Source organism: Notothenia rossii (assembly GCF_949606895.1).
Source record: "Notothenia rossii genome assembly, chromosome: 4".
In the NCBI taxonomy this organism is placed as follows: domain Eukaryota; kingdom Metazoa; phylum Chordata; class Actinopteri; order Perciformes; family Nototheniidae; genus Notothenia; species Notothenia rossii.
The window spans coordinates 20,810,268-20,836,531 of record NC_136902.1 but is presented as its reverse complement, the minus strand read 5'-3'; the positions used below and the strand labels follow the sequence as shown (position 1 = coordinate 20,836,531).

At 40.8% G+C, this 26,264-nt stretch overlaps 1 protein-coding gene across 5 annotated transcripts in view; it reads left to right on the top strand.

Annotated features, from left to right (window-relative positions):
- The window catches only part of znf385a (zinc finger protein 385A), a 64,856-nt gene extending 47,358 nt beyond the window's left edge, over positions 1 to 17,498 (top strand). For 4 of the 5 annotated variants that reach the window (XM_079676351.1, XM_079676347.1, XM_079676348.1 and 1 more), the window contains 5 exons: positions 2,102 to 2,303; positions 9,066 to 9,422; positions 13,136 to 13,320; positions 13,620 to 13,712; positions 14,053 to 17,498. In XM_079676351.1, the coding sequence (XP_079532477.1) occupies positions 2,102 to 2,303; positions 9,066 to 9,422; positions 13,136 to 13,320; positions 13,620 to 13,712; positions 14,053 to 14,301 (1,086 nt within the window). In that variant the 3' untranslated portion in view covers positions 14,302 to 17,498. The remainder of the gene's footprint in view (positions 1 to 2,101; positions 2,304 to 9,065; positions 9,423 to 13,135; positions 13,321 to 13,619; positions 13,713 to 14,052) is intronic. The other variant, XM_079676349.1, reaches the window with a different exon arrangement.
- The last annotated feature ends 8,766 nt before the right edge of the window (positions 17,499 to 26,264 follow it).

Genomic DNA, 26,264 nt, shown 5'->3' with positions numbered 1-26,264 from the left:
TTCACATTTTCTTCATTCCCTTTCACTTCTTTCCATCCAGGACCTCACACTGATACTCGGCTGCCTGGCAATTGATCCCCTTGACTTGGTTGGAAAGGTTAAGAGAGCCTCTGTGGCAGGATTTCCAGAAACCATCTTACACCCATCTATCTCCACTTGTTTCTTTTTTCCATCTGAGAAATCACTTCTCTTTTAGAAGCCCTCCCGAAACACCCCCTTCTTCCACCCACAGCCCCCTCCACCTTGATCTGCAGGCTTTGCTTAAGCAGCTACTTAAGACCCCTTTGACAGGGTCAGTTACAGAGGGTCTGCTATATCCAGAGCCCAGTTTGTTATCAATATTTACAAGAAACTTGTTATCTTCTAAATCACTTCAGTCCCTGCCCCGGGTTTACCGTGCCAGATCACGTCCTGGATGCCATCACAAACACACACATACAAAAAGCACACATGACTGGGCTCAGGGACGTTACTCATCACCGACTGCCCTCTGCCAGACTATCCCTACGTCTGAGCCTGTGGTCAGTGTGATGTCTGAAATTCTCCAAGCCTTTCAGCACCTGTTAGCCGCCAGGCGATTTGAAAAACATGACTTTCCCTGGCAACTAACTGTAATCCAGCAAATGAATAATCATCTTCAACATTGGTCCCTCGATAGAAAAAATATTTGGCTAGGACAGACTGGCATGACACTTCTGCTTAGACAACATACTTCAAACAGCAGGGAACTAACTGATATAAAGTGTCCCTATTAGCAAGAGCCTATTTGTGCTTCTAACAGACCGACACTTGAGCCATGATAAAGGGGAGATAAAGAATGGGCGAACAGATGGAAACTATGGTTACATACTCCTTTTGTGTGTTTCTGTGTATGTATGTGTTTTTTTCAACGGTCAACGGTGAAGCTTAACTAACTGGCAACAGATTAGTATAGCAACCCTGAATCTCATCCGCAATGTTGCCCCAGACTCACATACCTCTGTGCAGACACACAAACATACACGGAGTACAAACAGACTCCCCTGTTGTCTCTCTCATGATGAATGACTTGCCTCTGTTGTTTACTCTGTGAACAAACACATTAGCTAGTAGCTAGCCTTTCACTAGGAGATTACCGCACTAGCTAAGCCTTCTGTAATATATCTCTGCCCATTGTTTTCAGTACTGGAATGCAGAAAGATCTCCAGTCCCTGGAAACCTCCAGACTCAGGGTCCGGTTCCACATTTTATCTTTCTATGAGATATTTCAGACAGGGTCTTTGCATGCATAGTTTGTATGTATAGGTCTGGGATTGCATTTGAGCCTGACCATGTTAGGCAGCAGCTGAAGGCCATATTCATGTCTGCCTCCGAGGCTCTCAGTGATAATGTCTACTTCTATCAAATCAAATCAAATCAGGTTTTTATTTATATAGCACATTTTAAAACGATTTTTGGTCGAGCCAAAGTGCTGTACATGCAAATAATAAATAACACATTACTACAATCGCAAACAGAAGACAATAAATTACAACAGCAAATATAAAAATCAAACACAGGGAAATGTCATGAGTCGTGCTCCGCTCTGACTAGAATATTAACATGTGTGTATTGAGGGAGGAGGGTATTGTCAGGTAGTGACTTATTGGCCCTCCAGGCAGATAGTGTGGCATCCCACTGACCCCCAGTTGAACTTCCCTTGGCATGTCTATCAGCATGGTTGTAGTAACGAAAGCTGGAGCCAAGTTTGTATTTAGAGAATTAGACTGCAGAGGACGTATGTCAAGACTTTGAGCTTCATGATAATGTATTGTTAATTTGAAAACTGGACAATAGGATGACGAAGGCACAAGGGGGGCAGACAGGTCAATGTCTCAAATGTCTCCCTCTCTGCATCATTGCACCTTTTTGTTCCAAAGCTTGTTATATATTTATCCAGTGTAAATCTTCCTGCTTTTTATGGCTCCAGTCCCAAGAGTACATATGCTATCATAATGATACGCATGCATGTGTGTGTGTGCTGGTGTCACAGTGACTCTAATCCAGCCTGCAATGTTTATTCACCTGTTGGCATTGTTGTTCACTCACACCATAACATGTATATTTCCATGTTCCCCTATAGAGCCAGGCAGAAGCCCATTACAAAGGAAACCGGCATGCCAGGAGAGTCAAAGGCATCGAGACCTCTAAAAGTCGCCCTCAGGAGGGGGACAAGCCTCACACTGTGCCCCCCACCTCCTCCCCTTCTCCACCCGGCGCCCTTGGCCCCGCAACAGACAACGAACCCAGCAAAGCGGGTGAGACAGCAGAAAATATAAAACATGGTATGATTTATAAAAACAGTAGGAATAGAAACAGAAAACCTTTCAGAATATGTGTAGGATGTTTAAAGGCTTATCGTTTTGCTGAAAATTGAAGTGGAAAATATGCAAGAATAACAAAGGCATCTAATCACAGTGGCTTTAGAGTTTGTTGTTCTGAGCATCTCGGCTCTCTGTGTGGTCCGACAGGGTTGCAGCAGAGCTTATGGCCAACGGTTACAGTCACACAAAACTATTTGCACTTTAAAAGGGCTCACATATTCACTCACATTCTTTCATCAAACCAAACCTTTAGGTGCCAGGACTTTTTATGCTTGATTATCTGCTTCATGTCGACATAACTATTTGTAACAACAGATTAAGTGTATTTGAATTGAAAATAAGAATAGATGGACCTTTTTATTTTTCCCTGTGGGGAAATTCAGGAGAAAGAAATGCGTTCCTTTCTTTAACCCTGGACACATTGAAGTACATTTAAAAAACAACTTTAAAGCGTTGGGTCACTATGGATAAACTACAGTTTGATATTCATGGTGTATTTTATTAGAACAGTTTATGATCAGATACCCGAAGGGGAATTCATACAATTTTTTTTATCTAAAAACAAGTTTGTCAATCCTAAAACAAAATATAAATGTATTCTGACTAATTTAGTTGAATATAATCAGTATATGCTGGTAAAAGAAGCAACATACTTACAGCTGTTAGTGTTAGCTACTTGGCCAAATATTATATAGTATATGTGTCTTAAGTAAATGTATACTGTCACCAGTTATACTATTGCATTATTCATACAGGTCATAGGCCTTTTTGGCAAAGGGTTTCAACGTTAAATGATCGAATCTGTTGGACAGCTGAGTAGCACAGAGAGGAGTAGACCAACCATACCAGATGTCAGGTGTCCCGTTTTCTGAATGACAGGTTGATCAAAGTAAAAGCATCATTATTGTACCACAGTCTATTCTCATATTAGTCCAGTCCAACCACAGCAATGCTTTGTCTGCTGAGCTATGTTAAACTGGTTTAGTGTCCTTCTATTTAGGCGGTGAGCAGGTGAGTTGGCATACACATGGTCTTAAACATGGTGGTTCAAGAATCCCCCCTGTGGTGTGCGTATTTGTGTGTGTGTGTGTGTTTTCACACTTCTTAGTGAGTGATTGAAGTGCAATACCATTTGCCACAGAGTCAAAATAGACCATGTTGCCTGAGCCCAGGGTGGTGGTAATGAGTGCAAAGACTTATTGAGAAAAATAAAGATGACACCAATCTAATCCAGCATCTAAAAGCACAAAGACAGCAGATGATCTGAATTTAATGAAGAGTAATTCACTGTTGAACAATTAATGTATTGGTAAGTAAGGACGTGGGGAAATGCTCTCTTTCTTTAGCAGTATCTCTTTAGCGCTGTCTATGTTGTCTCAGTGTTACTTTCTCTCTCCCTGTCTTGCTCATCTTCCTATTTCGAGCTATAATTCAGACGGAGAGTGCTGTGTGCCTTTGCCCTTGTCCTTTTTCCACACAGATTTTGTTTCCATTCCCTCAGTGTCACCACTCTGTCCTTGGATCAAACACTAGGCATTGAATAGATCGGCCATGTTTTGGTGACATTTACAGAGGTCTCTGTAGCCGACTGTTTACCAGACATTTGCACTAGTATTCACAGGAGGGAATAGAGCAAACACATTAAATGAAAAGAGGAAACACAGGTCCAGTAAAGGCCAAAATGCAACATCCTACCAGAGCAAAGACCTTAGCATTTACCTGAGACTTTTTCTATGCACAAAAATAACACACAATTTATAGTATTTGATCCCAGAGTAGTAGGAGGGCCAGTCCTTTTCACTCTCTTTCCCTCAAGGGGGGGATCTGAGATCAGCTCCAGGCCTGTCGCCATTAGTAAGACTTCCCGTGGCGAACTCGAAAGATTGAGGAGCCAAAACAAGCCTGCCATGACCGATATCTGAAAGTAGCTACATGTGAAAGAATGCCTTTTTCCATCCAAGCCTCTTTCTCGTGACCCTAGAACTCTGTCACTTCATGGTCTTTTGCATGCACGGTTGCTTGTGAGCTTGTGAATGTGTGTGTTTATGCATGTGCTCAGTGTGATCTTGTCCCTCTGCTTCATGGTAGGGGGACAGAACTCAGGCAGCTGTGTGTGTCTTCAACTGGGCAAGCGGGAGAAGGGGCACTGTTTTAGCCTGAGAACATCAACATTGGTCACTCTGGGGCATTTACTCTGAAAAGGACAAAGACAAATACAATGCATGCACACATACACAAACAATATTGTCAGACCAGTGCAAGCACACAGATGGAAGAAAGAGGAGAATATTTCCCAAAGTGCAAATCTCCTAAAACACAGAGCAGTTGTTGTTGTGGATTTTTTCATGACTGATCTCTTTGCAAAGGATTTTCTGAAATATTTCCTTTGAGACATTCAAATATGATACAGTGTAGTTGTACAGACTAGCTTTGGTCTGATAACCTTACGCTGCATCACTTCTTATTACCATATCAAATGCATCCAGCAGTGATGACAGTATATCAGGACTTATTGTGACCTTGCTGATGGCTGAAACAGTGAAAGGTCAGTCATGTCAGTGACTCAGTGCTGATGTTTCTTTAACCTCATGGCTATCAAAACAGGCCTCGAGTTTTATAGCACTCATATAATTTGCTGTCATAGTTGCCCCTACAGAGGAGGCCCTTGCCTTTGGGGGATTTGGTCTGGTGAGCCGAGGGGTTTGGCTGAATAACGGAGAGACAGCTGTTTACTTGTAGAGAAACTCTGCTCTTCCCTCCCCCTTTTCCTTCCTCGCCATCCCTCTGCTGTCTGACACTCCTACTTTAATGAAGGGCCATGTTAGAACCACCCTGACATTATAGCACTCTTTAGTCCACACAAACACTCACAGGCGCACACACACAAGTTCAATTAAACAGATGACTTTCATGTGAAGGCTAGGGTTGCATGGCTATGAAGTTACTTTACTATTAAGTTACACAGAGCTGATGTGCTTTTCATGCTCCGTCTATATTTGTTGTTAGTCTTGGAGTTTTTTCAGGGAATTCAGCAGTTTTAGTTTTCTTCTAAAGTAAGCTATTTCATTAAATCAACCTGAATAGTCAACATAAGTATCTTTTACACATTACTTCATGCTGTGTGTGTGTGTGTGTGTGTGTGTGTGTGTGTGTGTGTGTGTGTGTGTGTGTGTGTGTGTGTGTGTGTGTGTGTGTGTGTGTGTGTGTGTGTGTGTGTGTGTGTGTGTGTGTGTGTGTGTGTGTGTGTGTGTGTGTGTGTGTGTGTGTGTGTGTGTGTGTGTGTGTGTGTGTGTGTGTGTGTGTGTGTGTGTGTGTGTGTGTGTGTGTGTGTGTGTGTGTGTGTGTGTGTGTGTGTGTGACTGAGCATGCGTGTGTGTGACTCAGAGTTCGGAAGAAGGCCAGACTCTGGAAAAAGGCACCAAACTGCATTATAAATGAGGATCGGCTCACGTTGGGGCAGCATTAGGTTACTTACATCTTAAATCATTAAGGATAGGCACTAGTGGCAGACGTCATACTGCTTAAGTAGCCCTGAATCCTGATAGCTCTTTCTCTCACAAACACACACAAAAACAATTCCACACAACAAACAGACACACATAGAAACATGGACCTACTTACAAGTTATCATAACCACAAAGTCAATTGGCCAGTTCTGCTATAAAAGTATCTCACACGAATGCAAGTCTCTGTAATCTGTTTACTGGGTTTAAATTGCACATCTTTCATTCCTCGTGTGAAATAAACAAAGCATATCTAACTCTGAACAACCTTCCCCCTGCATCCAGGATTGATAATAGCAATAACCGTGTTCTTCTGCTTTCAACATTACAATTTATATAACAACAAAAAGCACTTGTTTCTGGTTTCTGGTTTCGGATGCTCGGAGATCTCTTACATTCTTTGTTGCAACAAATTGCTTTTAGGCACTGTTTTATAATATATTTTATGCCCTACAATCAGATATTTACTTACATTTTCAAGAAGCTATCACAAAATAGACAATGCTTAACACTTAAAGGCAGATCAAACTATGTTTAAACTTGTACAATATGAACTGCTCTCAGTGATTCGTGGAGAACCTGACACCTTCTCCCTGTATTTTCATATGTTGTTGTGTTTGGGGAAGTTCCTTGGCGTCAACATATAAACACGTAGTAAACCAATGCCAGATCGTAAGCACTCATCAAAGAGGATACTACAAAGATGCGTGGCACAGCGATGAATACATGTAAATAAAGTGAAGCAAAACAGCAAGCAGACAAAGCTTGTTCCAAATCGATAGGGGGTTGACTTTCACCTTCTGGCGAGCACATATCTCTATCTATGGTCATGGGGCGTGCACTTCTTGTGTTGTTGAGCCGCAGAGGAGGGGCCAACTTTGAATATTGTGTTAACAAACAGCAACTGAAAGATCCTACTCATTCTGCCTTTAAGGAATCAGGATGATTTTTGACTTGTGCTGCAAACAAAGGAGGTGGTTTTGGTCTGAATTTGAATTAGTCTCTATTAAATCCCATGGATCTATCAACATAACCTCTCCCCATAGACTGCATACTATACATAGCTTTAATTTCCTGAGGTGGATTAAGGCAATGCAGACACACCAGGCTATAGGGAAGAGCATCTGGACTGAGTTATCTCCCTCTGCTGACCTCTCCCAATGAATAATGCCTTCCTCTGTTTGGATATGAGGCCAGCTTTCAGGGAAGGTCAGTTAACTTCCTTATCAATGTTTGATTAGGCTTACAGTATATCCTCATTTTCTGGGGATTCAAATAACTCTGACAGTTGGATACTCAGGGCAAGAAAAACATAGCAATTTATCCCCGCCACTTGGAGAGAATAGCAAATCTAGAATGAGTCTTACATGCATTTCATTTTAGTCAGTAAATAAGACAAAGGGAAACACTTTGCTGCTCAGCGAGATTGTAATTTCCGGTTGCTGACATAGACACTGAATTACTGCGGCTATGGAGGCCCCGCAGGGTTAGCCTCAAGCTGAACTGGGTCTGAGGGGGGTTGAGTGCAAAAGGCATTCACTGTGGTATGAGGTGAAGCAGGGCCTGGATGGGATGGTTTGGTACGGCAGACCTCCAGGCCATAATGGATCACGAAATCCATAATTACTATTTGGCCTACCACCTCTACTCCTCCACACTTGATTTTAACTCAAGCCACATGTTGCGAACCTCGCGGATTAGGGGTTTGGCATTGCAATGAAGCCATGTGCATGAGTACGTCTCTGTGTGTGGGCAACATTTTAAAACAATACTAGAAAAAACAAAACTACTTCTCGATCATTCCGCCTTCCTGTACTGTAGGTTTAAACTCTGTACTCAACCTAACCAGCTCAGGCAGTGATGTGGCAACTTAAGCATGTTGGGAGTCAAAAACCTCTCCATAAAGCACTTACCCTTACACTGGACTTGATGTAGACCTGGTTTATGGACTCCTAAATGCCATATTGAGTCAGTGTAAGGTCTTTTCCCTTTTTAACAAAAAATAGATTCAACAAATACAGCCATAGAGCATACAGCATATTTGCAGCTGGAAACTTCCAGAATATGGAAAGAAAGATAATTTATATCTTGGATAGCAATGGAATGAAAAGCACTCACAAATATATCTTATTCCGAAATGCATTGGAGTAGCCAGAGATACATTAGAGAAATGACCACATTGTCACCATAGCTTAACATAATCACAACCCCTGTTGACTGCCATGTGCCAAAATGACCAATCTATGGAAATCCTTAAAATGGAATTGAGCAGTTAAAGTCAATATTTGTTTTCTCCCAAAAAATACTCCATGTGACCCCTTTAATACCATAATACAGGGGGCTTTCCCTTGCCTAACCTCTGCACTGCATCCTGTGGAGAAGGGTCTTCTGATGGGGGGAGTTCTGGTGGGTCTTTTTTCAGCCAACACCCATTGCTTAGTGAATACCAAAGGCATTGCGTAGGGGAGTGGCTGACCAGAAACATATGTCTGGGAATATATGTATAAACATGTTGAAACAAGACAAAGTGAACCTCGTGCAATCACACACATGCAACAATAAGACAAAAAACTACAGAGGTGAAAGTGAGCAGAGAGCGAAAGGAGATCTCACTCAATGGAATATTCTTTGGACTTCATGGTTTGCATTGTGACAAAGCAAGTGCCATTTCCTCTTCAAACGAGCCAAAAACAACAGGTGTGTTGGAAAGAGTCAGAACATGCACAGGCTGTGGTATCTGCTTCCGATTCCTCTCCACGGAAACATTTCAATAAGACGAGACCACATCAGTGAAAGAGTGGCTTGAAAACTTCAAAAACCCTTCAAACATATTAAACACGTGGCCATGCGTTGACACATATGGGGTATACTGTACATGTTCCTACTCTGATCCACTTCACATAACTTAAATTAAAAGGAACTCTTTTTAACCAATTATAGCCAATAAAGGAAATAAAAATCCCTTCCGTCTGCAAGCGCTTTATGTTGGTTTGTCTGATCTACGCAGCAGATTTAACTGGGAGTGGTAAGTCATGTGGTTAAGCAAGGCATAGAGTTTATTTCAGGGGGACTGTGCTTCATGGCTGAGTTTAAGGACAATGAAGTCAATAGTAAAACACTTTATTATTTGAGTTATGTACTTTTAGCCCACAAAATCTGTTCTTAGATTTTTCTCTGCACTGCATCTGACTTTAATTATATTTCTCCTTTGTTTTTCTAGATGAAACACGACCTCTGTCACAATTAACCGTGGCCCTGCTGGCCCCGGGGCCCCTTACCCCTCTTATCGACCCGCCTGCCATACCCATGGACTGCTCCATGCCCTCGGTGTGCCCCCTCCTGCCCACCCCCACTCTTCCTCTGATCCCACCGTCCTCATCCTCCCCCGGCTGCGGCACGGGCAGCCCCAGCTCAGAGCAGCCTGGATCTGGACCCCCTGTTTCAGGAGCCGTCGGCAGCACGGCCCCCAGCCCGTCCAATCCAGAGACAGAGGAGGACAAGGCCAAGAAGCTGCTGTACTGCTCACTGTGCAAGGTGGCTGTCAACTCCCTGTCACAGCTGGAGGCCCACAACAAAGGTGGGTTATTATATGAGCTCTGATACATTGAAATACTGCTTCTGCTCTGTCCAGAAACACGCTGGCAATCAAAGCATGGAGAATAAACTGTGGTGATCTTGGAGCTTCTGGGATTAAATGTGAGTTTCTGGAGTGGGAACTTTCTCCCCTCTATCTTTTCAGACATGTTTGGTTATTCTCTGTTTACTCAAACCACACTGCTGCTGTTGTTGGAGAAAAAATGTGTTACATCCTGTGTCCTAGGAATTTTGCCAAGAAAACTTCTAAATATCATGAATTTCTCAAACGGGTTAAAATAAATACTTTAAAAGTATGAAAAATGTGAAATGGTTGTAAATACAATACACTTGTAGATAATGTCAATACAACAAGACATTATAGGCTCAGAGAAAACAAAACGTGTCTATTTCTGACAGGAAATTAATTGAAAACACTGGTTTACTATTAAAGTGCTTTCACATTCTCTCGTAAATATTTACATATAAATGAATCAGTCAGTTGTAATTTAAAATAACACATATTGTCATTATTTCGCTTACTTTTGGTTTCTCAAAGTTGTAGAAAGATAGACAAACATACAATAAGATATCTGGCTGCCCTGACTGTAGGTTCCATCACAGTTAATGAATGACCTGCCAGCAGAGGGTATGAGAATAACAGTGATCAGCAGATAACTGATCTGTTTGACACTGACGGGCTCGACCTACCGTATGTAATCGAGCACTGTTCTACTGAAGCTCTGTCAAGGTGCCTCACCTGTGTGTGTGTGTGTGTGTGTGTGTGTATGTGTGTGTGTGTATGTGTGTGTGTGTGTATGTGTGTGTGTGTGTGTGTGTGTGTGTGTGTGTGTGTGTGTGTGTGTGTGTCTGTCTGTCTGTCTGTCTGTCTGTCTGTCTGTCTGTCTGTCTGTCTGTCTGTCTGTCTGTCTGTCTGTCTGTCTGTCTGTCTGTCTGTCTGTCTGTCTGTCTGTCTGTCTGTCTGTCTGTCTGTCTGTCTGTCTGTCTGTGTGTGTGTGTGTGTGTGTACTCTCTCCATGCAGCACCCTGCTAACACACCCCACCTACTTCACCCACGCATTTAAAAAAAAAAAAAAATCCCCCACTCAAACATTCATGATTTGTCTTTGTACCACGCAGCATAACAAATGTTCCCCATAGCCTGAAGCTTTCCACTTGAGATAGTTTCAGAGGAGGATGGTTTATACGGGTAACCACTGCATGAGGAAATAAGAGAAAAATATGTGGCTGAGCTCACTACAATACCAGCTTTAACATTCTGTCAGACAGCTTTCACACATGACAACACTGTCTTTTTCTTACCCCTGAGGTGCCCGCTGTTGCCTTCTTTAATCCTTTATGCACTACCAACTTGGCTCTCAGTGTGACCTTGTGTCCCTGTGAGGACAGTTTGTATCTGCGGACCTCCGCTCTTTATTATTTATACACTCTCCTACACATTAGAAAAACTACTGAGACACATCAGACAATGAAGGACTGGCCAAGTATGTAACTGTATCCATTTGCATTGAGTAATGTTCGGTGCAAAGAGCTCAGCCAGACATAAAGCGGCCAACAAATACCTCTTAAGGTTTGATAAAGTATAAATCAATAAAAGTGCAATCACTGCCACCATTATTGTTAGATTAAACTCAGGAAGGTTTTTGGAATGTATGCTTTATCGTGCGCTAATTGATTGTATATCAGTCTAACACCTTCACAACAATACATTTGTGTTGCATTTGCCTACTAGCATGTTTACAAAGTACACACACATGTCAGTATCAAAGGAGATCTCACGCAAAACAGTACAGTGGATTACAGCTAATAAACAAGCCCCTGAGTCACAGCCTGTTGTCAGCTGGCTCCAAAGTGCAACCCCTGAATGGCAAAGACTTGAAACAGCTACAAGTCTGCAAGTCTATGTAGGAAACAATCTGGAAACAATCACCTTCACTCGTGTTCAAAATCAGAACTGTGTTAGCAGCGATAAAAACTGAAAGCATATGTCATGCAGACATGAGCAGCGTGCATGGCACTGAATTAGAAAGCAGAAAAGACTAAACAAGAGAAAGAATGATGTGTGTGTAATGTTATTTCAGCAGTCAACCTATTTCTGTGTTTTCAAATGTGCCTTGTGTGCTTGTGTGTAGGTCTACACTAAGAGTCAACCTTACAAAGACAACAAATCCACTGGGCCATCCATTGTCATACCAAAATAGAACAAAGGCAAAAACAGACAACCCAAGAGCACATTTCTGGCCCCCGAACGAAATCTGTCATCCCAGCCCCTTCCTCCTCAGTGCAGCCCACAGACTCCATGTTCCCCACCCGAACCATTTCTCTCTCTTCTGTGACCTTAACTGTGTTCAAAGGGATTTGAGAAATTCAGTCAAAGTCAGAGCTGAAAACAGTGAGATGTTTTACTCTGTGGGTAGAGAGGCTCAGGGGTCGATGGGGGAGCATGACTAAATGTTTCAGCCATGGATAAAATAAAATGTGTGATTATTTAATGAGAGGGTATTCTGGCACACTCTTTGGTGCACTGCAGACCATTTTTAAGGGAAAGCCATGTGTCACAGCACATCTCTCTGTGTCGTCTCCTTTGAAAATGCGGCCCCCTGGGATGGGATTTGTTCAAATTAAGAAAACAATGCACATGGAAATACTTCATTTATATGCATGAAACATGAACCCCCACAGTTTAGAATCTCTTGTAAAGAACATTTTAGCAGGTGGAACTATTTTATGACAACATCTGAGTGAATATCTTCTTTGAATTGCTGAGTACGTTTTTATTCTGGCAGGAGTCTTGATTGGAATAATAGCAGGGTGACCATTAATAGGTCTGAGTTTACACGTAACCATATATTTCTTGCCAAGAAACACATCTGTTGTGTTTTGGATGTAATAGTTTTAAACAAACCCTTCTGTATTGACTCGAGGCCCTATTTTGATTACTCTGTAGAATTAATCTTATATGAACTCTATTTCTTTTTTTTCCCGTTCGTATTAAAAAAAGCAATGCTTTTATATGGCTTGTTGAAATTATGCTATGCTATTACATAAATATTAAGTGAAAGAGTAAAAAGTACAGGTGTCATGCTCAGCCCTAAACATTCCACAGACAAATCTGCTTCCTATTATAACTTGGTCTTAAATTTCCCATTTTGACATTTACAGTTGACATTATTGAATTTGACAGAAAGGGTTCAGTAGTACAGCGCTGTCAATGATGTTGGTACATGTGGTAATATACGTTACTGTAGTGCACACCGTTTGTAGTATCTTACCCACTCCACTGAATCAAAAAACACTTATTGTAGCATTAATGTATCATTAGAGGCCTTTGTGTTGGTCTTCCAGCAGCTGTCAGACTGCAGCCCTCTTGTGGTAGAAACGCACCACTACAACTTTATACAGAGACACACTGTACTTTATGTTGAGCATATGTCATTTATTATAGAAACAGACCAGAGGTACATTTTCTTTTCTTTCATTCCCTGATATTTGTCTCTGTCACTATTTCGGCATCACTGTAATGAGTTACAGAGAAATGCTGTCCAGACTCATTTTACTTCAGACAGGTTGAAGCGGCATGACACATATGTTATAAATAGTGATGCATCTCCACTGCATTATTTCATTTTATTCCATTAGCTTCTAAATATATAATTTCATCTTGGTTGATGACATTGCTGTTGTGTCTGCCTGCAGGTACCAAACACAAAACTATCCTGGAGGCACGGAGCGGGCTTGGCCCCATCAAGGCGTATCCTCGTCTGGGCCCCAAGCCCATTGGAGAGCAGGCGGGGGGGCCGGTGGACCCCAACACTCAGGAACGAACCTTCCACTGTGAGATCTGCAATGTGCGGGTCAACTCTGAACTGCAACTCAAACAGGTAGGAGGGAGAAAGTGTGCATGTATTTATGAATGATTTGGATTTGTTATTTATGTTTAAAGTACATTACATATAATATAACTTGAGATGACTTAATGCCTAGTGTTTTGTGATAACCAACATTATTTAATAATGGAAGAAATACCCTTTTCTTTTGAGCACATTGTAAAGTCTTCATTATCAAAAAGAGGTAAAGAGTCTAAGATATATGGTGTTTTGTCATTTTTTGACCCTTTAACATGTCAAATGTTTCCCTTTGTTTTTCACAATTGATAATAAGTTGTGTTCCCTCCTTGCAGCACATATCAAGTCGAAGGCACCGGGACGGCATGGCAGGCAAGCCTAATCCCCTCCTCAGCCGACATAAGAAGCACAGGATAGCTGATCTGACGGTAACTTTTCAAGTTTTACTATTGAATTCTGACCTCTCCTGTGACACAGATCAGATAGAGAACGATAATGGTTAACATGAGGTCCACAGTGCCTTGTAGTGGTTAGAGCGTGTTTTTTTTTCTTTCTAAAAGCCTGCCAGTTTTACTGTTTTTTACTATGACCTCCTCCTGAAAGATATGAACTCAATTTTACTGAAACATCTGCATTACTACAAATTAAAATAGTCTGGAGAGGGAGGTCTATATCTGTTTCCCCTCCATGTGTTAAACTTCTGGAACTAATTGTATCCCTTTCTCTCTCTTGTCTTGTGTCTCGCTGTGATCCCCCGTCTGTTTGCAGTCTTCTTTGACCTTCTCCAAAGATCTCTCCAAAGCTTTGGGTGCAGGGCTTTTGCCTAGCCCCTTGGCTGTTGCTGCAGCAATGGCCGCTGCAGCGTCCTCGAACCAGTTGGCTCTCCGTGCAGCAGCTCCGGGGCACCACCACCACCATCACCTATTGCAAGGCCCGCCTCTCAGCCACGCCATCCTGAGACCCGCGCCCGGGCCCATGCGCACCACCCACGGGCCGATACTGTTCTCCCCCTACTGACTAATCGCCCCCTGACTTCGGCCAGTCAGGAACAGCCACTCCAAAAGCACACTGTGAAGATACAAACATGATCAACAAACAGCAATTGATAAGGGGAAAAAATCCAGTCATTTAAATATTGAACTTAGACAAATGCAAGGGAAAGGAGCGGTGGAATGAGTTAAGTTATGTTTCTTCCCTTTACCAGAAACTTTCCCTCCATTTCAAAGACTTCTGAGTCATCCGTGGATGGACTGAGCTGAGGAGAACATTTTCATTATGCATTGAACTCCCTTGAACATCTCGCACCTCCCCTGGTTCCTCTCCCTTGCACTGTGGCCCTGTCATGGCCGCCTCAATAGCTACAGAACAAACTCATGCACACCTTTCAAGAAACATTAAACCACATGTAGTGTTACAAAATTATTCTGGGCCCGGTTGGTTTTCTCCTGTCATCACGACTCAACGTGTTCTTCTCATCCTATGCACCTCAAAACCAAGACAATAATGTTATGTCAGTAGGGTAGCTGCTTCAATCGGTCTTCGCTGTTTGCGGCACATGTAGCTGTGGTGACCTTCACAGCACTAAACATGAACCCTTCTTCGCCAGAGGCCAACAACTTTGTGACATTAGGTCTTTGCTAGATACAACATGACTTGTCAGACAGGCAGGTGGTAGTCTGATGGTGGGAGGGGGTTAAAAGAGCAGAAAAGTGACTGTGGGGTATTGCACACCCCCGTCATTTCCTGAGACTGTGAGGTGAGAGGAGGGCTGGCACGGGTCAGAGGATGGATTGACCTCCGGCAGCATGCAGACGCACACAGGCCCAAACAAATCTTTGTTCTAAATTAGACTGCACCAACAAAAAACGCTACAGGGCACATGTCAACATCTATATCAGTCAGAGAAGGGCCTCACTTAAGGGGAAAAAAGGATGTGAGAAACAGCAGAAGATGCATTGGTACATACTGTACTGCAGTATTTGATACATGATCTATATTTTTAGCTTTAATTGGTGGCAAGAATCTGTTCTTTTACTTACAGTCATGAGAGATGTATGAGAGAGTATAGTTCATATATTTATTTGGTGAGACGTCAGTTCATATTAAGCTATAAAAAGGAAAGTTATTGACCTCCTCACTTCACCTTGGTCTTTATTCACAGGCTGATTCACTGTGTAGGTGGGGAGGTATGACTAGGTGTGACCCTCTGTACTGATGTATTTATGACGTTGTTGCATGCAGCCTCGTTATAAGATCCTGCAAGGTCAGGCTTCTGCATCATTGGGTTGAATTCTTCCATTAGCTGCTGTATCCTCCTCCTCTTTCTCACCTCCCCCATCTCCAAAGGTTCACATGAGTCTGTAGCAGGGGGCACATCAACAGTGGCAACCATAATGCTCAAAGCGAACAAATTAAAGAGAGGAAGTTGAAAGCCAAATACGTTCTTGGAAAAATAATCTTGAGCTGGAGTGACAACCGAGCCAGAAGCCCAGCGAGGCTTCGGAGGCCTGCGAGCCGAGACGTCCGGCTGGAAGCATCTACGATTCTTTCCGTCTTACAAGTGAAAGCCATGAAATGCGCCATGATTTGTTTTCTTTTACAAAGACTGGTGAGCACTTTGTTTTGTTTGGTTCGGACTGTTGGTTTGCATTTATATCACACGTAAAAAATAGCAAAATAGGAATCCCAATAACAATATTTTTGTAGGTAGCAAATGTTAAAAACTGCAGGGTGGAATTATAGGATGGTGGATTATATAAGAGTCGACCCAGACAGAGTGTAAGCAGACCACCTGACTCTGCAGAGAGACAGACAGAAGCTAGCTAAGCAGCGGCAGTAAACCTTTTTTGCTCGACATCACCCTTTTCTGAACGAGATGTACACTGTGCCCTTTCATTGAGAAGCAATGAGCTCTACTGTCTTACCTTTGTCTGAATATTGCAATGCAATGAGCAATTTTTATCAGAGTGACTTGTTATCATTGTGACATGTTTTCTGGAGTCATGTATAAACTGGGAGCACACCAGCTGACAGCCTTTTCTGTTCTTCCATGAGGAGTACAGGCCCTCGAAAGGCTTCAGAGAGGGACAGAGAGATGGGGGGTGTAGGGACCGACCCTTCATATTAAAGGGCCTTTTTACTTTGGTAATCTCTGCTTGGGGAACAGGTTACAACACCATGTATCAAGGGATTAAAGATAGAATTGTTCAACATGCTTATTTTCAGTTGAATCTGAGTTGCATTTTTTTCTGTGTGCGTGAGAAATGTGTTTAAGTGAAAATCCTGAGGATCATTATAAATGCCATGACTTAAAGAAGAAGCTGACTTGTCAGCTTCCACCGTTGTGCTCTTTTTGTTGCTGAACAAAACTTTTTTTGCCGAGTTCATTTTGTGAGTAAGATACTATTCCAGGATCCGTGCTCTCTTTCCTGTTGGTGTGTGTACCATATGTATTTTAGTGTGTGTTGGGACCTGCTCTATCCCCACCTCCCTACAATCTGAGACAAAGGCAACCTGGAGCTATAATGTGGCCTAACACAATAATGGAGACAAAAACCTGTATGTTTTGTTTTGAAAATATTGATCAGTCATCCTGGATTCTCGATTCTTGATCAATAAGCCAAATCAAAACAGTGCAGTTTTGTCCCTGGTAGGTCCGTCAAGTAGCAGCACAGTGGATATGTTCATTTTGTGGTTATTCCCACTATTTCATCCTCATTATTCACATTATGGGAAATAAATGTTAGATTCCTACTTTCTGGGAAGGTATTTCATGTTAGCTGTGTTTAGGCTACTAGCCTTAGCCTTATTCTGCCCTCAGCCTCTCTCATATCAGAGAGACAGAGAGAGATGGAGAGGCTTTGGTGTAATTTTGTCTTGCCAATAAAGTTATTTTTGAATTTCATTGTCAGAGGGGACAAAGAGTTTGTATGGCAAACTGTAGCAATACCTGACTCATTCTGGCTACTCTTGTTTATTGCAATAAGAAGATTTAACAATAAATGTGTATGTGAGTAAAACATTATAAATGTAATTTAAATGAAAAAGAAACTTTATGGTAAATACTATTGGTATCAAGAGAAACCATGGTGGTAAAAAAGTAAATGTCAATAAATCATTTAATGAAACAAATGTCTTCAGAGTTTTTCTAAATCATAGTGTGGTCCAATACTTTCTATCAAATGTCATAGCTCATAAATAAACATTAAAAACAATCTTGTGCAGCATCTTTAATGTCCAGACAGGATCACTCAGTGAATCACAGTTCATATGCATGTCACTAATACAGTATATAATATGTGTGGTTTCAAGACAAAAATCCACTATTCAGCAAAACACTTACTATTGGGTTGTTTTCGATGATAAAGCTGTTTATATCAACAAAGACACTGTTCGATAAGAAGTCAGATTATAAAATAAGTGGAGATGTTTTGCAGGATGACAGAAAATCAGAGACCTACTCTTAGATTTCATTTTTGAATTTATTATAAAGGGAATATTGAGTTTGTTTGGTCCATGTGATATTTTCTTTGTTTGAATGAACAATTGAGCTTTTATTCAATTTGAGTATGTGGTGTGCAACATGATTTTATAAGTGGTCCAGCAAAAATATGAGCTTGAACACAGTCAAACGTTTTAAAAGAGTCCTTCTCATCTCAACCACAATCAGTCATTCCAGAATCTACTTTGCGGGCGTCCGATGCAGAGGCAGTGCAGAGAGTGACTGGTGCTGCATTGTACTGCCAGATGAAGAGCATCATTGTGCTCCCTAGAGAGCGTTGCCGATTCCCCGTAATAGACGGCCCTTATGTCGTTCCCCTGGGAGCTTTTCTTAGCATTCCCAGACAGTGACAGCTTGCCAGCAATTCTCTCCATATTGTGAACTTACAAAACCCAGCCACCAGATGGTAGTATTATCTTGACTAGGAAGAAGGCCCCCTTGAAACAATGCAGTATAGCTTAAAAGAGAATAAGCACATTCTGCAAGTATTACTGTAGAAGTCCAATGTATTTACTCATCATGAGTGTGTGTCCCTGCTGTGCTTTGAGTGTTATTTTAGGCTAATGTTCAAGGTCATTCTGTAGGCCTACTGATGTGCATAAGCATCTTTTGTTATCTGAATATAGTATATCTGCCAATGTAGGCTCTGTGTGTGTATATGATAACGATTCATGGCCAAATGTTAAAGAAAAGGCCATGAACAGATTGGAAAGACGGTTGCTATGCAACAATCTTCAAAAGACATTGTAAAACTAAATGACCCGTTGAGCCTGCAGCCCCTTAAAAAGAAGAAGAAAAAAAATGAAACGTCACTATGACATTAGCATGGTGTGTCAGTCAAGTATGTCAGAAATATCTGAAAAACCGACAACATTTTTAAAAAGTAATGTGGAAAAGATCAGAAAAAACATTACAAAATAGCCGATGTCGATAAACGTAAAAAAGTGAGGGAATAGTATGTCAAAAAAGTCATGGTATGGTATGTAGACAGTATTTGAAAACGTATAGTATGTCAAAAACATCAGAAAAAACGACACAGTATAGTAGATTGAAAATATGCAAATAAAATGACTAAAATTGTACAGCCTCAGATCTTCATATATATGTACAGGATTCAAAGGCATGTATGTACTTTCTTTGAATTTCAGAACATGTAAAATAACCATTTTATTATTATGGGAAGAGAAATGCATTGTATTCAGACTTTTCTTATAGACATAAATACCTTTTTTTTTTATCATTCTGTCTTATTTTCATAAAAATAGATGTTAGAAAGTCCATTGACATAAATAACTATCCAACTATGGTTAAATACATTTTATAATTTCCTTTTGTCCATCAATCTTACAATGTATACATAATTATTCCCAATATTAAATGATACATACACCATGGTGCAAAAATATTGATGCCATTACTCTAACTCTATCAGAAGATGAAAAGAAGACAGAAAGAGCACACTTTCCAACACTGCGGTTTTCTCCCCTTTTCTAAACATGCTATTATTCCTCTAAAGCTTAATGGCATGGGTCTGGTTTTGCACAGTGGCTCTTCTTTTGAGAGCTCCATGCATTGAGATGTGGCAATAACACCGTGAAATGTTCAGAGAGGGATCTTCAAATGGAATCTGGAGTGGCAGAGGGGCCTGCACTTTTCTCTAAATAGAAGTCTGCACCTGAGAGGAGAGGGCATGTTCTCTGGTGTCCCCTTTTTATGTTCCCCACTGCCATCTTCTCTCTTTACAGAGTTTTGCATCATATTTTGTTCGCAAAAGTAGTCTCTTATCCATTGTATTGATGTGAAAGCAATCCTTTTTGTTCTGCTGGGTACAATATAATAAGCTTACAGGTGTTGCTAACTTGGTCTGGACAAATGAAACGGGAGAAAACAAGACAAAACACACACAAAGGGTTAAAATAAATGTTATAATTGCTGTGCACACATTTCAATTCTGATATTGTTTTTCAGGATGGAACAACTCAGGAAATACATTATCTGGGATGTTTGCATTATAATAACAAGCAAACTGTAGAATCAAAAAAACAAAGGACCCATTTACATTGTTGATTAACTAAATGATAAAGCATATTTAATCTAAAATATCTGCACATAGCCCTTGAACAAAATATTCTACTGTAGGTGTTCAACTGTTCAGACTTGACAACGCAAAACTGAATGAGTCATCTGCTGGATTTCAGTATATGAATACATCCGATCACATTCAAATATGAAAAGAATAAAAAGCTTTTTGGGATTGGGCAAAACATTTTTTACAGGCATTCATTTTTATGAGGTTATCTAATGAGAAATAGATTTCAAAAATGGATGTCACCAAGTGAAAGTGTGCACACTCTCTCCTGCATTTCAACTACATCAGTGAACAAGTGGAAGCATGTGATAAACATCCAAATAGTCTAAACAGACACATGATGCCACAACATCATCAGCATGAAAACAGATCTCTGTCAGTGTCACAGCTAAAGTCAATCCAGACGAGTGCTCTCCTGTCTGTCCCCACAAACATGAATTGACAGGTTCAGGTACACCATGGTGAGGAGGGGGGGTAGCCAGTGAGAGACACAGCGAAGTTAATCTCCATCATCTAATTTCCTTAGCCAGTCACAAAACTGTGTTGAGACCAACTGCTGCGCTTGGTATTTTCAGTTCAGCTCGTTGGATGTCACTGTCAATGTTTGTGCAGTTACTTTGGGTCGCTGTATATTCTCCAGAATACTCACTAGTGTATGCGTAAGCCGTATTATCTCACAGCCAAAACAGCTGCTTCTTAATACATCTCAGACGTGACTTACTCCCTCTATATTCTCCAACTGAATCTCGAATGCTGAAATCAGTTTCAATACTCTTTTTTGTGTTTTCGAAACTATGAAAAGCCACATCCGGTTGTGACACACATGTCACAATGCTCCCTTGTATGAGAATAATATAAAATTGAAGGATCAGTCCTGCCACTATAGTATCTTGTCCTCTTCAGGGAAATTAAGTCAATCGATGCAATAACCCAACTCCCACTCAGGGGTCACACAAAATAAGACACACCCTCAGCCGATCTCTGAAAACAAGGGGACCATGTCATACCACATTCATTTAGTTGCATAGAAGTAAACCGTGTGTCATTGCTTGTCATTAAGGGCTCTAAAGTGACAGGTACCCAATATGCTCTCACAAGGCTTCTTAGACGGCTTCCCAGGCACTAGCTGGACAGTTAAATTGTGTTGGCATGGCAGCAGCCCGAGACAAAAGCTACAATTGTGAGAGAACAGTCTGCAGTCCTTCTTTCAGGAGTAGGCGGTCAAGGCAAATTGCCCTTCTGCACTGAGGCAGCACAGGCCATGGCTGGATTGAATCTAATTAACTATTCTCAAGCAGTGAATAGGGAACATTCAATAAAATGTTTGGCGGAGGAAAATACAGCCATTTTTGTCCTTGAGCTTGGACCTGACTTAAATAAATTGAAAGTATGTTTACTTAATATCAGATGCTCAAACATCCGACAGCACAGGTGATAGAAAACACTTCACTGAAGATAACAGCCGGAGTTTAGAAAGGTGAGAGACATTAGAATGAGGGCAAAATAATGTCAATGGAAAACTAGCAAGGTATCCTGGAATGCACTTGCAAAAAGATAAGAAGACTGCACGCTATTAAATGTTGTAAATGTTAAATGTTTTATATAACTTTAATTTTTGCAGTTGTTTCCTTATCTAAGATTATCATATTCTGTAGAGATTGTAAAGCCCCTGAGGCAAATATGCGATGTGTGATATTGGGCAATACAAATAAAAATAAATGTAACTTGTTTGCTTACAATAAAACTCAACAAGGTGTCTTTAAGATAAATGAACAACTACTCAATGACATTAACAATCGCTGTGCTTTACACTTTCTCAATTGGAAGTGTCACAATCTGGCGCAATGAATGTAATTTGGAAAGAGTGCAAGCAAAAAAAGTAATACTGTAAACTGAGGTTCAACAGAAAACACACAATATAGTTGATGGATCACTACTATCAGCAGTGAAAGCAACGCATAGAGATATGGTCACAATGCTTGGTTGGGCTGAAGGTGATGCAGGGTGGATATCAAAGATGTCGTAGAAAGAGACAAACAAAGTACCTTTTTATTGCATCAAATGGATTTCAGACATTTGTGCTTTTCTTACTGTGACATGTCAAAGTGTCTAGTGACTCTTCTGCTGTATAGTAAAAAACCTGAGGCAGTTACAGTACATCAAGCAAACAAATGCCTGGGCCTGTTCTGGGAGAATGTATATATACAGATAGCAGAGACGAATAAGGATCAGGAACAGAGGCATGTGACAGACGATGAACTTCGGTTTGTAGCCGTCTTCAGATTGGACGATCAGGAGTTGCAGGTATTATAAATAATGTAAGGCAAACAATAAGTTAGAGAACTTGCAGATAGGAGCAGATAAAACTACTTCTTATATTTCAATTTGCATTTTTGAAATGCCATTCATTCATACATTTTACAAAAAGTATTCAAAGTAAAACCAATCCTCTGGCCTTCACGTTCCTGCCCTGCTGATCCACTATTATGTCAATACTGTACAGCTTCTCGCTGATGTAGATACCCAAAAGGCATGGTGAGTCACAGATGTCCTTCCAAGAATTGTCTTTTTAGATCTCCCACATACAAAATGTAAGCCCTCGAGCGTTTCAGGAAATGATGGTGTTGAAAAGGATGGCAGGCTGAGTGGGAGACGGGGAAACAGTGTCACCGAGGCTTGATGGTCTATGTTATGTGAAAGATAGGGTGCCACCTTTAATTAGATGATGAGTAACTGGCGGAAGGAAACAAATCATGTCGTCATTCAGCAGTATTATGTTGTGACAGCCACTCACTTATTATTTTTCTGTCCTCCGGGTCTCCCTTTCCTTAGGTCCATAGCAATATTTCACTTTCACACTGTTTACAGTATAATGTAACAAACTGAATCTTATGATAAAAACTCTGGAAGGGGCTGAGAGGCAGGGTAGTGGGAGGCACCTACATTCCCAACAGGTGGCTCCACCCTCTTCCAATTAGCAGTATTGGGAGCAGGTGTGGAAACCTCACACCCGCTGCTAATCACTCCCTCAAGGGAGACAAAGCACACAGGCCGTTTCTCAATCGCGAGGAAACTGGCTTCCAAGCCAATATTTCAAGGATACTACGTCATCGAGTGCCGCCGAAGGACTGTTCCAAACTCAAGCATACTTGGAATTCCACCGAAGCCACGTCCTTGGTTTGGGGGTAATTTCGAGGCTGCACATGGGTAGACTTTGCGTCCTTAAAATCCCCGCAATGCTTTGCGCAAGGATGAATTTCAAAAACCCTTGCGGAGAATGGCTGAACCGACGCAGCACAGCACACATTTAAATGTAAGTACGTAGTGGCATAGAACATGTGTTGGTAAATATGTTACTTTGCTGCATTTGTTATCACCAAAAATGTGTTCCATGAAAGTAAAGCAAGTTCATAATTAGATAGAGATCGTGAGGTATTTATTTTCGGTACAGTTTATGTTGAAACCGTTAGAGAGAGTGACACACTTGTTAGCCTGTTCCATTGTTCTTTGTTTTCCGAAGCTGTGGCTTGGAAGTATACTTGCTTCGTTTCTGAAGGAAGTGACTTGGAAGTACGTGACTACGAAGCCAGTATCCTCGCGATTGAGAAACGGCCACAGAGTTGCTCAGTTGTGTGTGGCACATGGAGGGAACAGGAGGCTCCCAGTGTAAGGAAACGTTGGAAAAGTGTAAGGTTAGCGGCCCGGCTACGTTAGCCTTTGTTTAATGGAAGGTATTTTTGAGTTTGTTAGCAATTTGTTACCAACTTTTATGAACTGCCTTCAACTTCCAGAAAAAGGACAGAAGGTTAGCAAATGCAAGCTCAAACAAACGATGAGAGAGGAAATTAATGTGTTTTTTATTTTCTTATAAGGTATGCAATGTAGGCTATATCAGGGTCTACATGTAGACCCTGATGATTTCGTCAAATGAGAAAAAAGGGTCATCTTCCAATGCTTCCAAAGTGTCTTCTCTTGGAATTGACTTGGCCGTGAATGTAGCAGAGTTGGCTGACAATTCATGTACATTTTTTATATTAAGGACACAATGCTGAGAAAAAATAAGTGAAATCACCTGTGTGAGTGTACTACGGGTGTGTACAGGTTTTAAATTATGTGATGGAAGAAAAGACACAAGTGTACAACACCTGAACGTTCTATCCAAAGAGTCCAGCTGCCTGTGACCTCTCTCTGGATGCTGCATTATCATAAGCAAATCAGTAAATTCTCTATAATCAGGACACGGCACAGTCAGATAAAAATATAATTATAGGGTCATGTCAAATTTGTGATGAATAACAATGCAGCTTATTATCAGATAGTGATGTATAATGAGTTTATAATGTGCTCCCTGTGCTCACAACAGGATTTAAGTGTCTTCCTCTGAGTATCTTATCAGTTGTTATCGTGCTTGGCCGTCTCTGACATCCTCCGGCTCAGACACTCACAGTTTCTAAGTGAGCTGGGATAAAGGTGTAGCTCATCCATCCGCCATAGCAACGACAACCCTTTGTTAGAACAAACCTACAACACAATCCATTATTTTGCATGGATTGAGTATTTGCCTTCATGTCTAGCGTGACAGACCTGGTACCAGCTGTGTTTACCAACACACCGTGTGTTATGAACATAATCACTTTACCAGCCTCTGCCTGTCTGTTATGGATGGCACTTGTCATTTACAAAGGAGAGCCCAGGGCAATCAGTCATCCCAATGTGCGAGTGTGTTTCTGTGTGAATGTGTGTATAAGGGGTTGGGGTTTGTGCGGCTTTTATCTGTCTTTGGCTCCAAAGACAACACAGTAAAAGCTCCTTACATATTAGTAAAAAAAAAAGCATGCACAATTACACAGACAAGCAAATGTGAATGGTCATTACTGTAAATGATTTCATTGCTGTTTTTTCAATATGTTTATTCTAATATTAATGCAGAAGCTTGGAATAACCACTGATAATGTGTACAACAAGAATATCTCATGAAAAAGGATTGGTACCTACAACCCTAACAATATCAGTAAAAGGCTTTTGGGAACTGTTTTATTCATGAGTTTGCAAAAGGATTAGACAACACACCGTGTGTGTTATGAACAAAGTTTCATAAAGAATCTGCCAATTAACCGTAAAACAATTCATGAGGGAGTATGCCAAACACAGATAGATAGATAGATTTGACTGTTGGTGTCCATAAGATATGTGGTGAACATTTGCTTTAAGGTTGAATATTTGACATACGCTCACTCTCTATCCAGCAGTGTATACTTAGTCAGTTTAGCAGACTTTCAGCAGTCAGATTAGCTCGTATAAATTGTAAGGTGCACTCAAAGTCATTCAGTGTACAATGCTTCATTGATTTGGAGGCATTCGGTCATATGATATTGGAGCTATTGTTACATTTGAGACTTTTCAATAAAAAACGGCAAAACTTTAATTAAAATATTCAGAAAAAAATTGAAGAATGACATGGTTGTTGAAACAAATGAAATGATATTCTGTTAAAATATTTTTGTAAACTCAATTCATGACACATTAGCACTCAAAGGTGTAGACACATTTGTTATAATATAATACTATAATTGTTTTTGTGTGTTATTTTTGATTTATGTGGGTTACGTTCAGTTTATGTACTAAACAAATACACAAAGCCTAGATTAGAAATTAGAAACAACCTGGACTTGAGAGAGTTAATGAATATGATTTATTTTTGGATTATGACCGGCAACTGGGGGCAGTGGAACAAGCTGTAGACACAACAATGACATATTATCACCTTAAGTTGTTATGGCGAACGTGTGAAGGAAATATTGTCTCTTTACACAGAGAAACATCAACATTTATTTGGAGGCATGTGGGTGTCTCTTTATCATCTCCTGTAGGAAATCATGGCTGCTCAATGATCCACTTGGTTCACCAGCTATACTCTGACTCATATCTGATGTTTGCTGCTGTTCATGTAACGCACCATTGATTTATTAAAGCTTTAGAGATGATTATAGGAATACAAAACTATATACAAAATAAAAACTGAACTTTGTGTCTGAATCATAGACGAGACATGAGCTGGTGCCTTTAACAGCTCCTGTAGCTTTGTTTCGAGAAAGACCCTTTTCTTAATGTGTCAGAGTTGATCGATAGCTGAACACTCAAACTATGAAAGCAATAACATCTGTTTCTTGAAGGTAATGCGACTAGTAAATTCATGCTTCGTGCTCCATGAATAATGTTTTCATTGACTTGGTCTCCTGTGGAAAGAGACAGAGTGGAGCACTAGAGTGCCAGCGGTCATTCATGGGCAAGTTTGTTATTGTCTCTGAAACTACGGTAATACTTTATATTAAGGTACACAAATGAACCATCAACAGTTGTTAATTAACATGCATATTAGCAGTATATTGG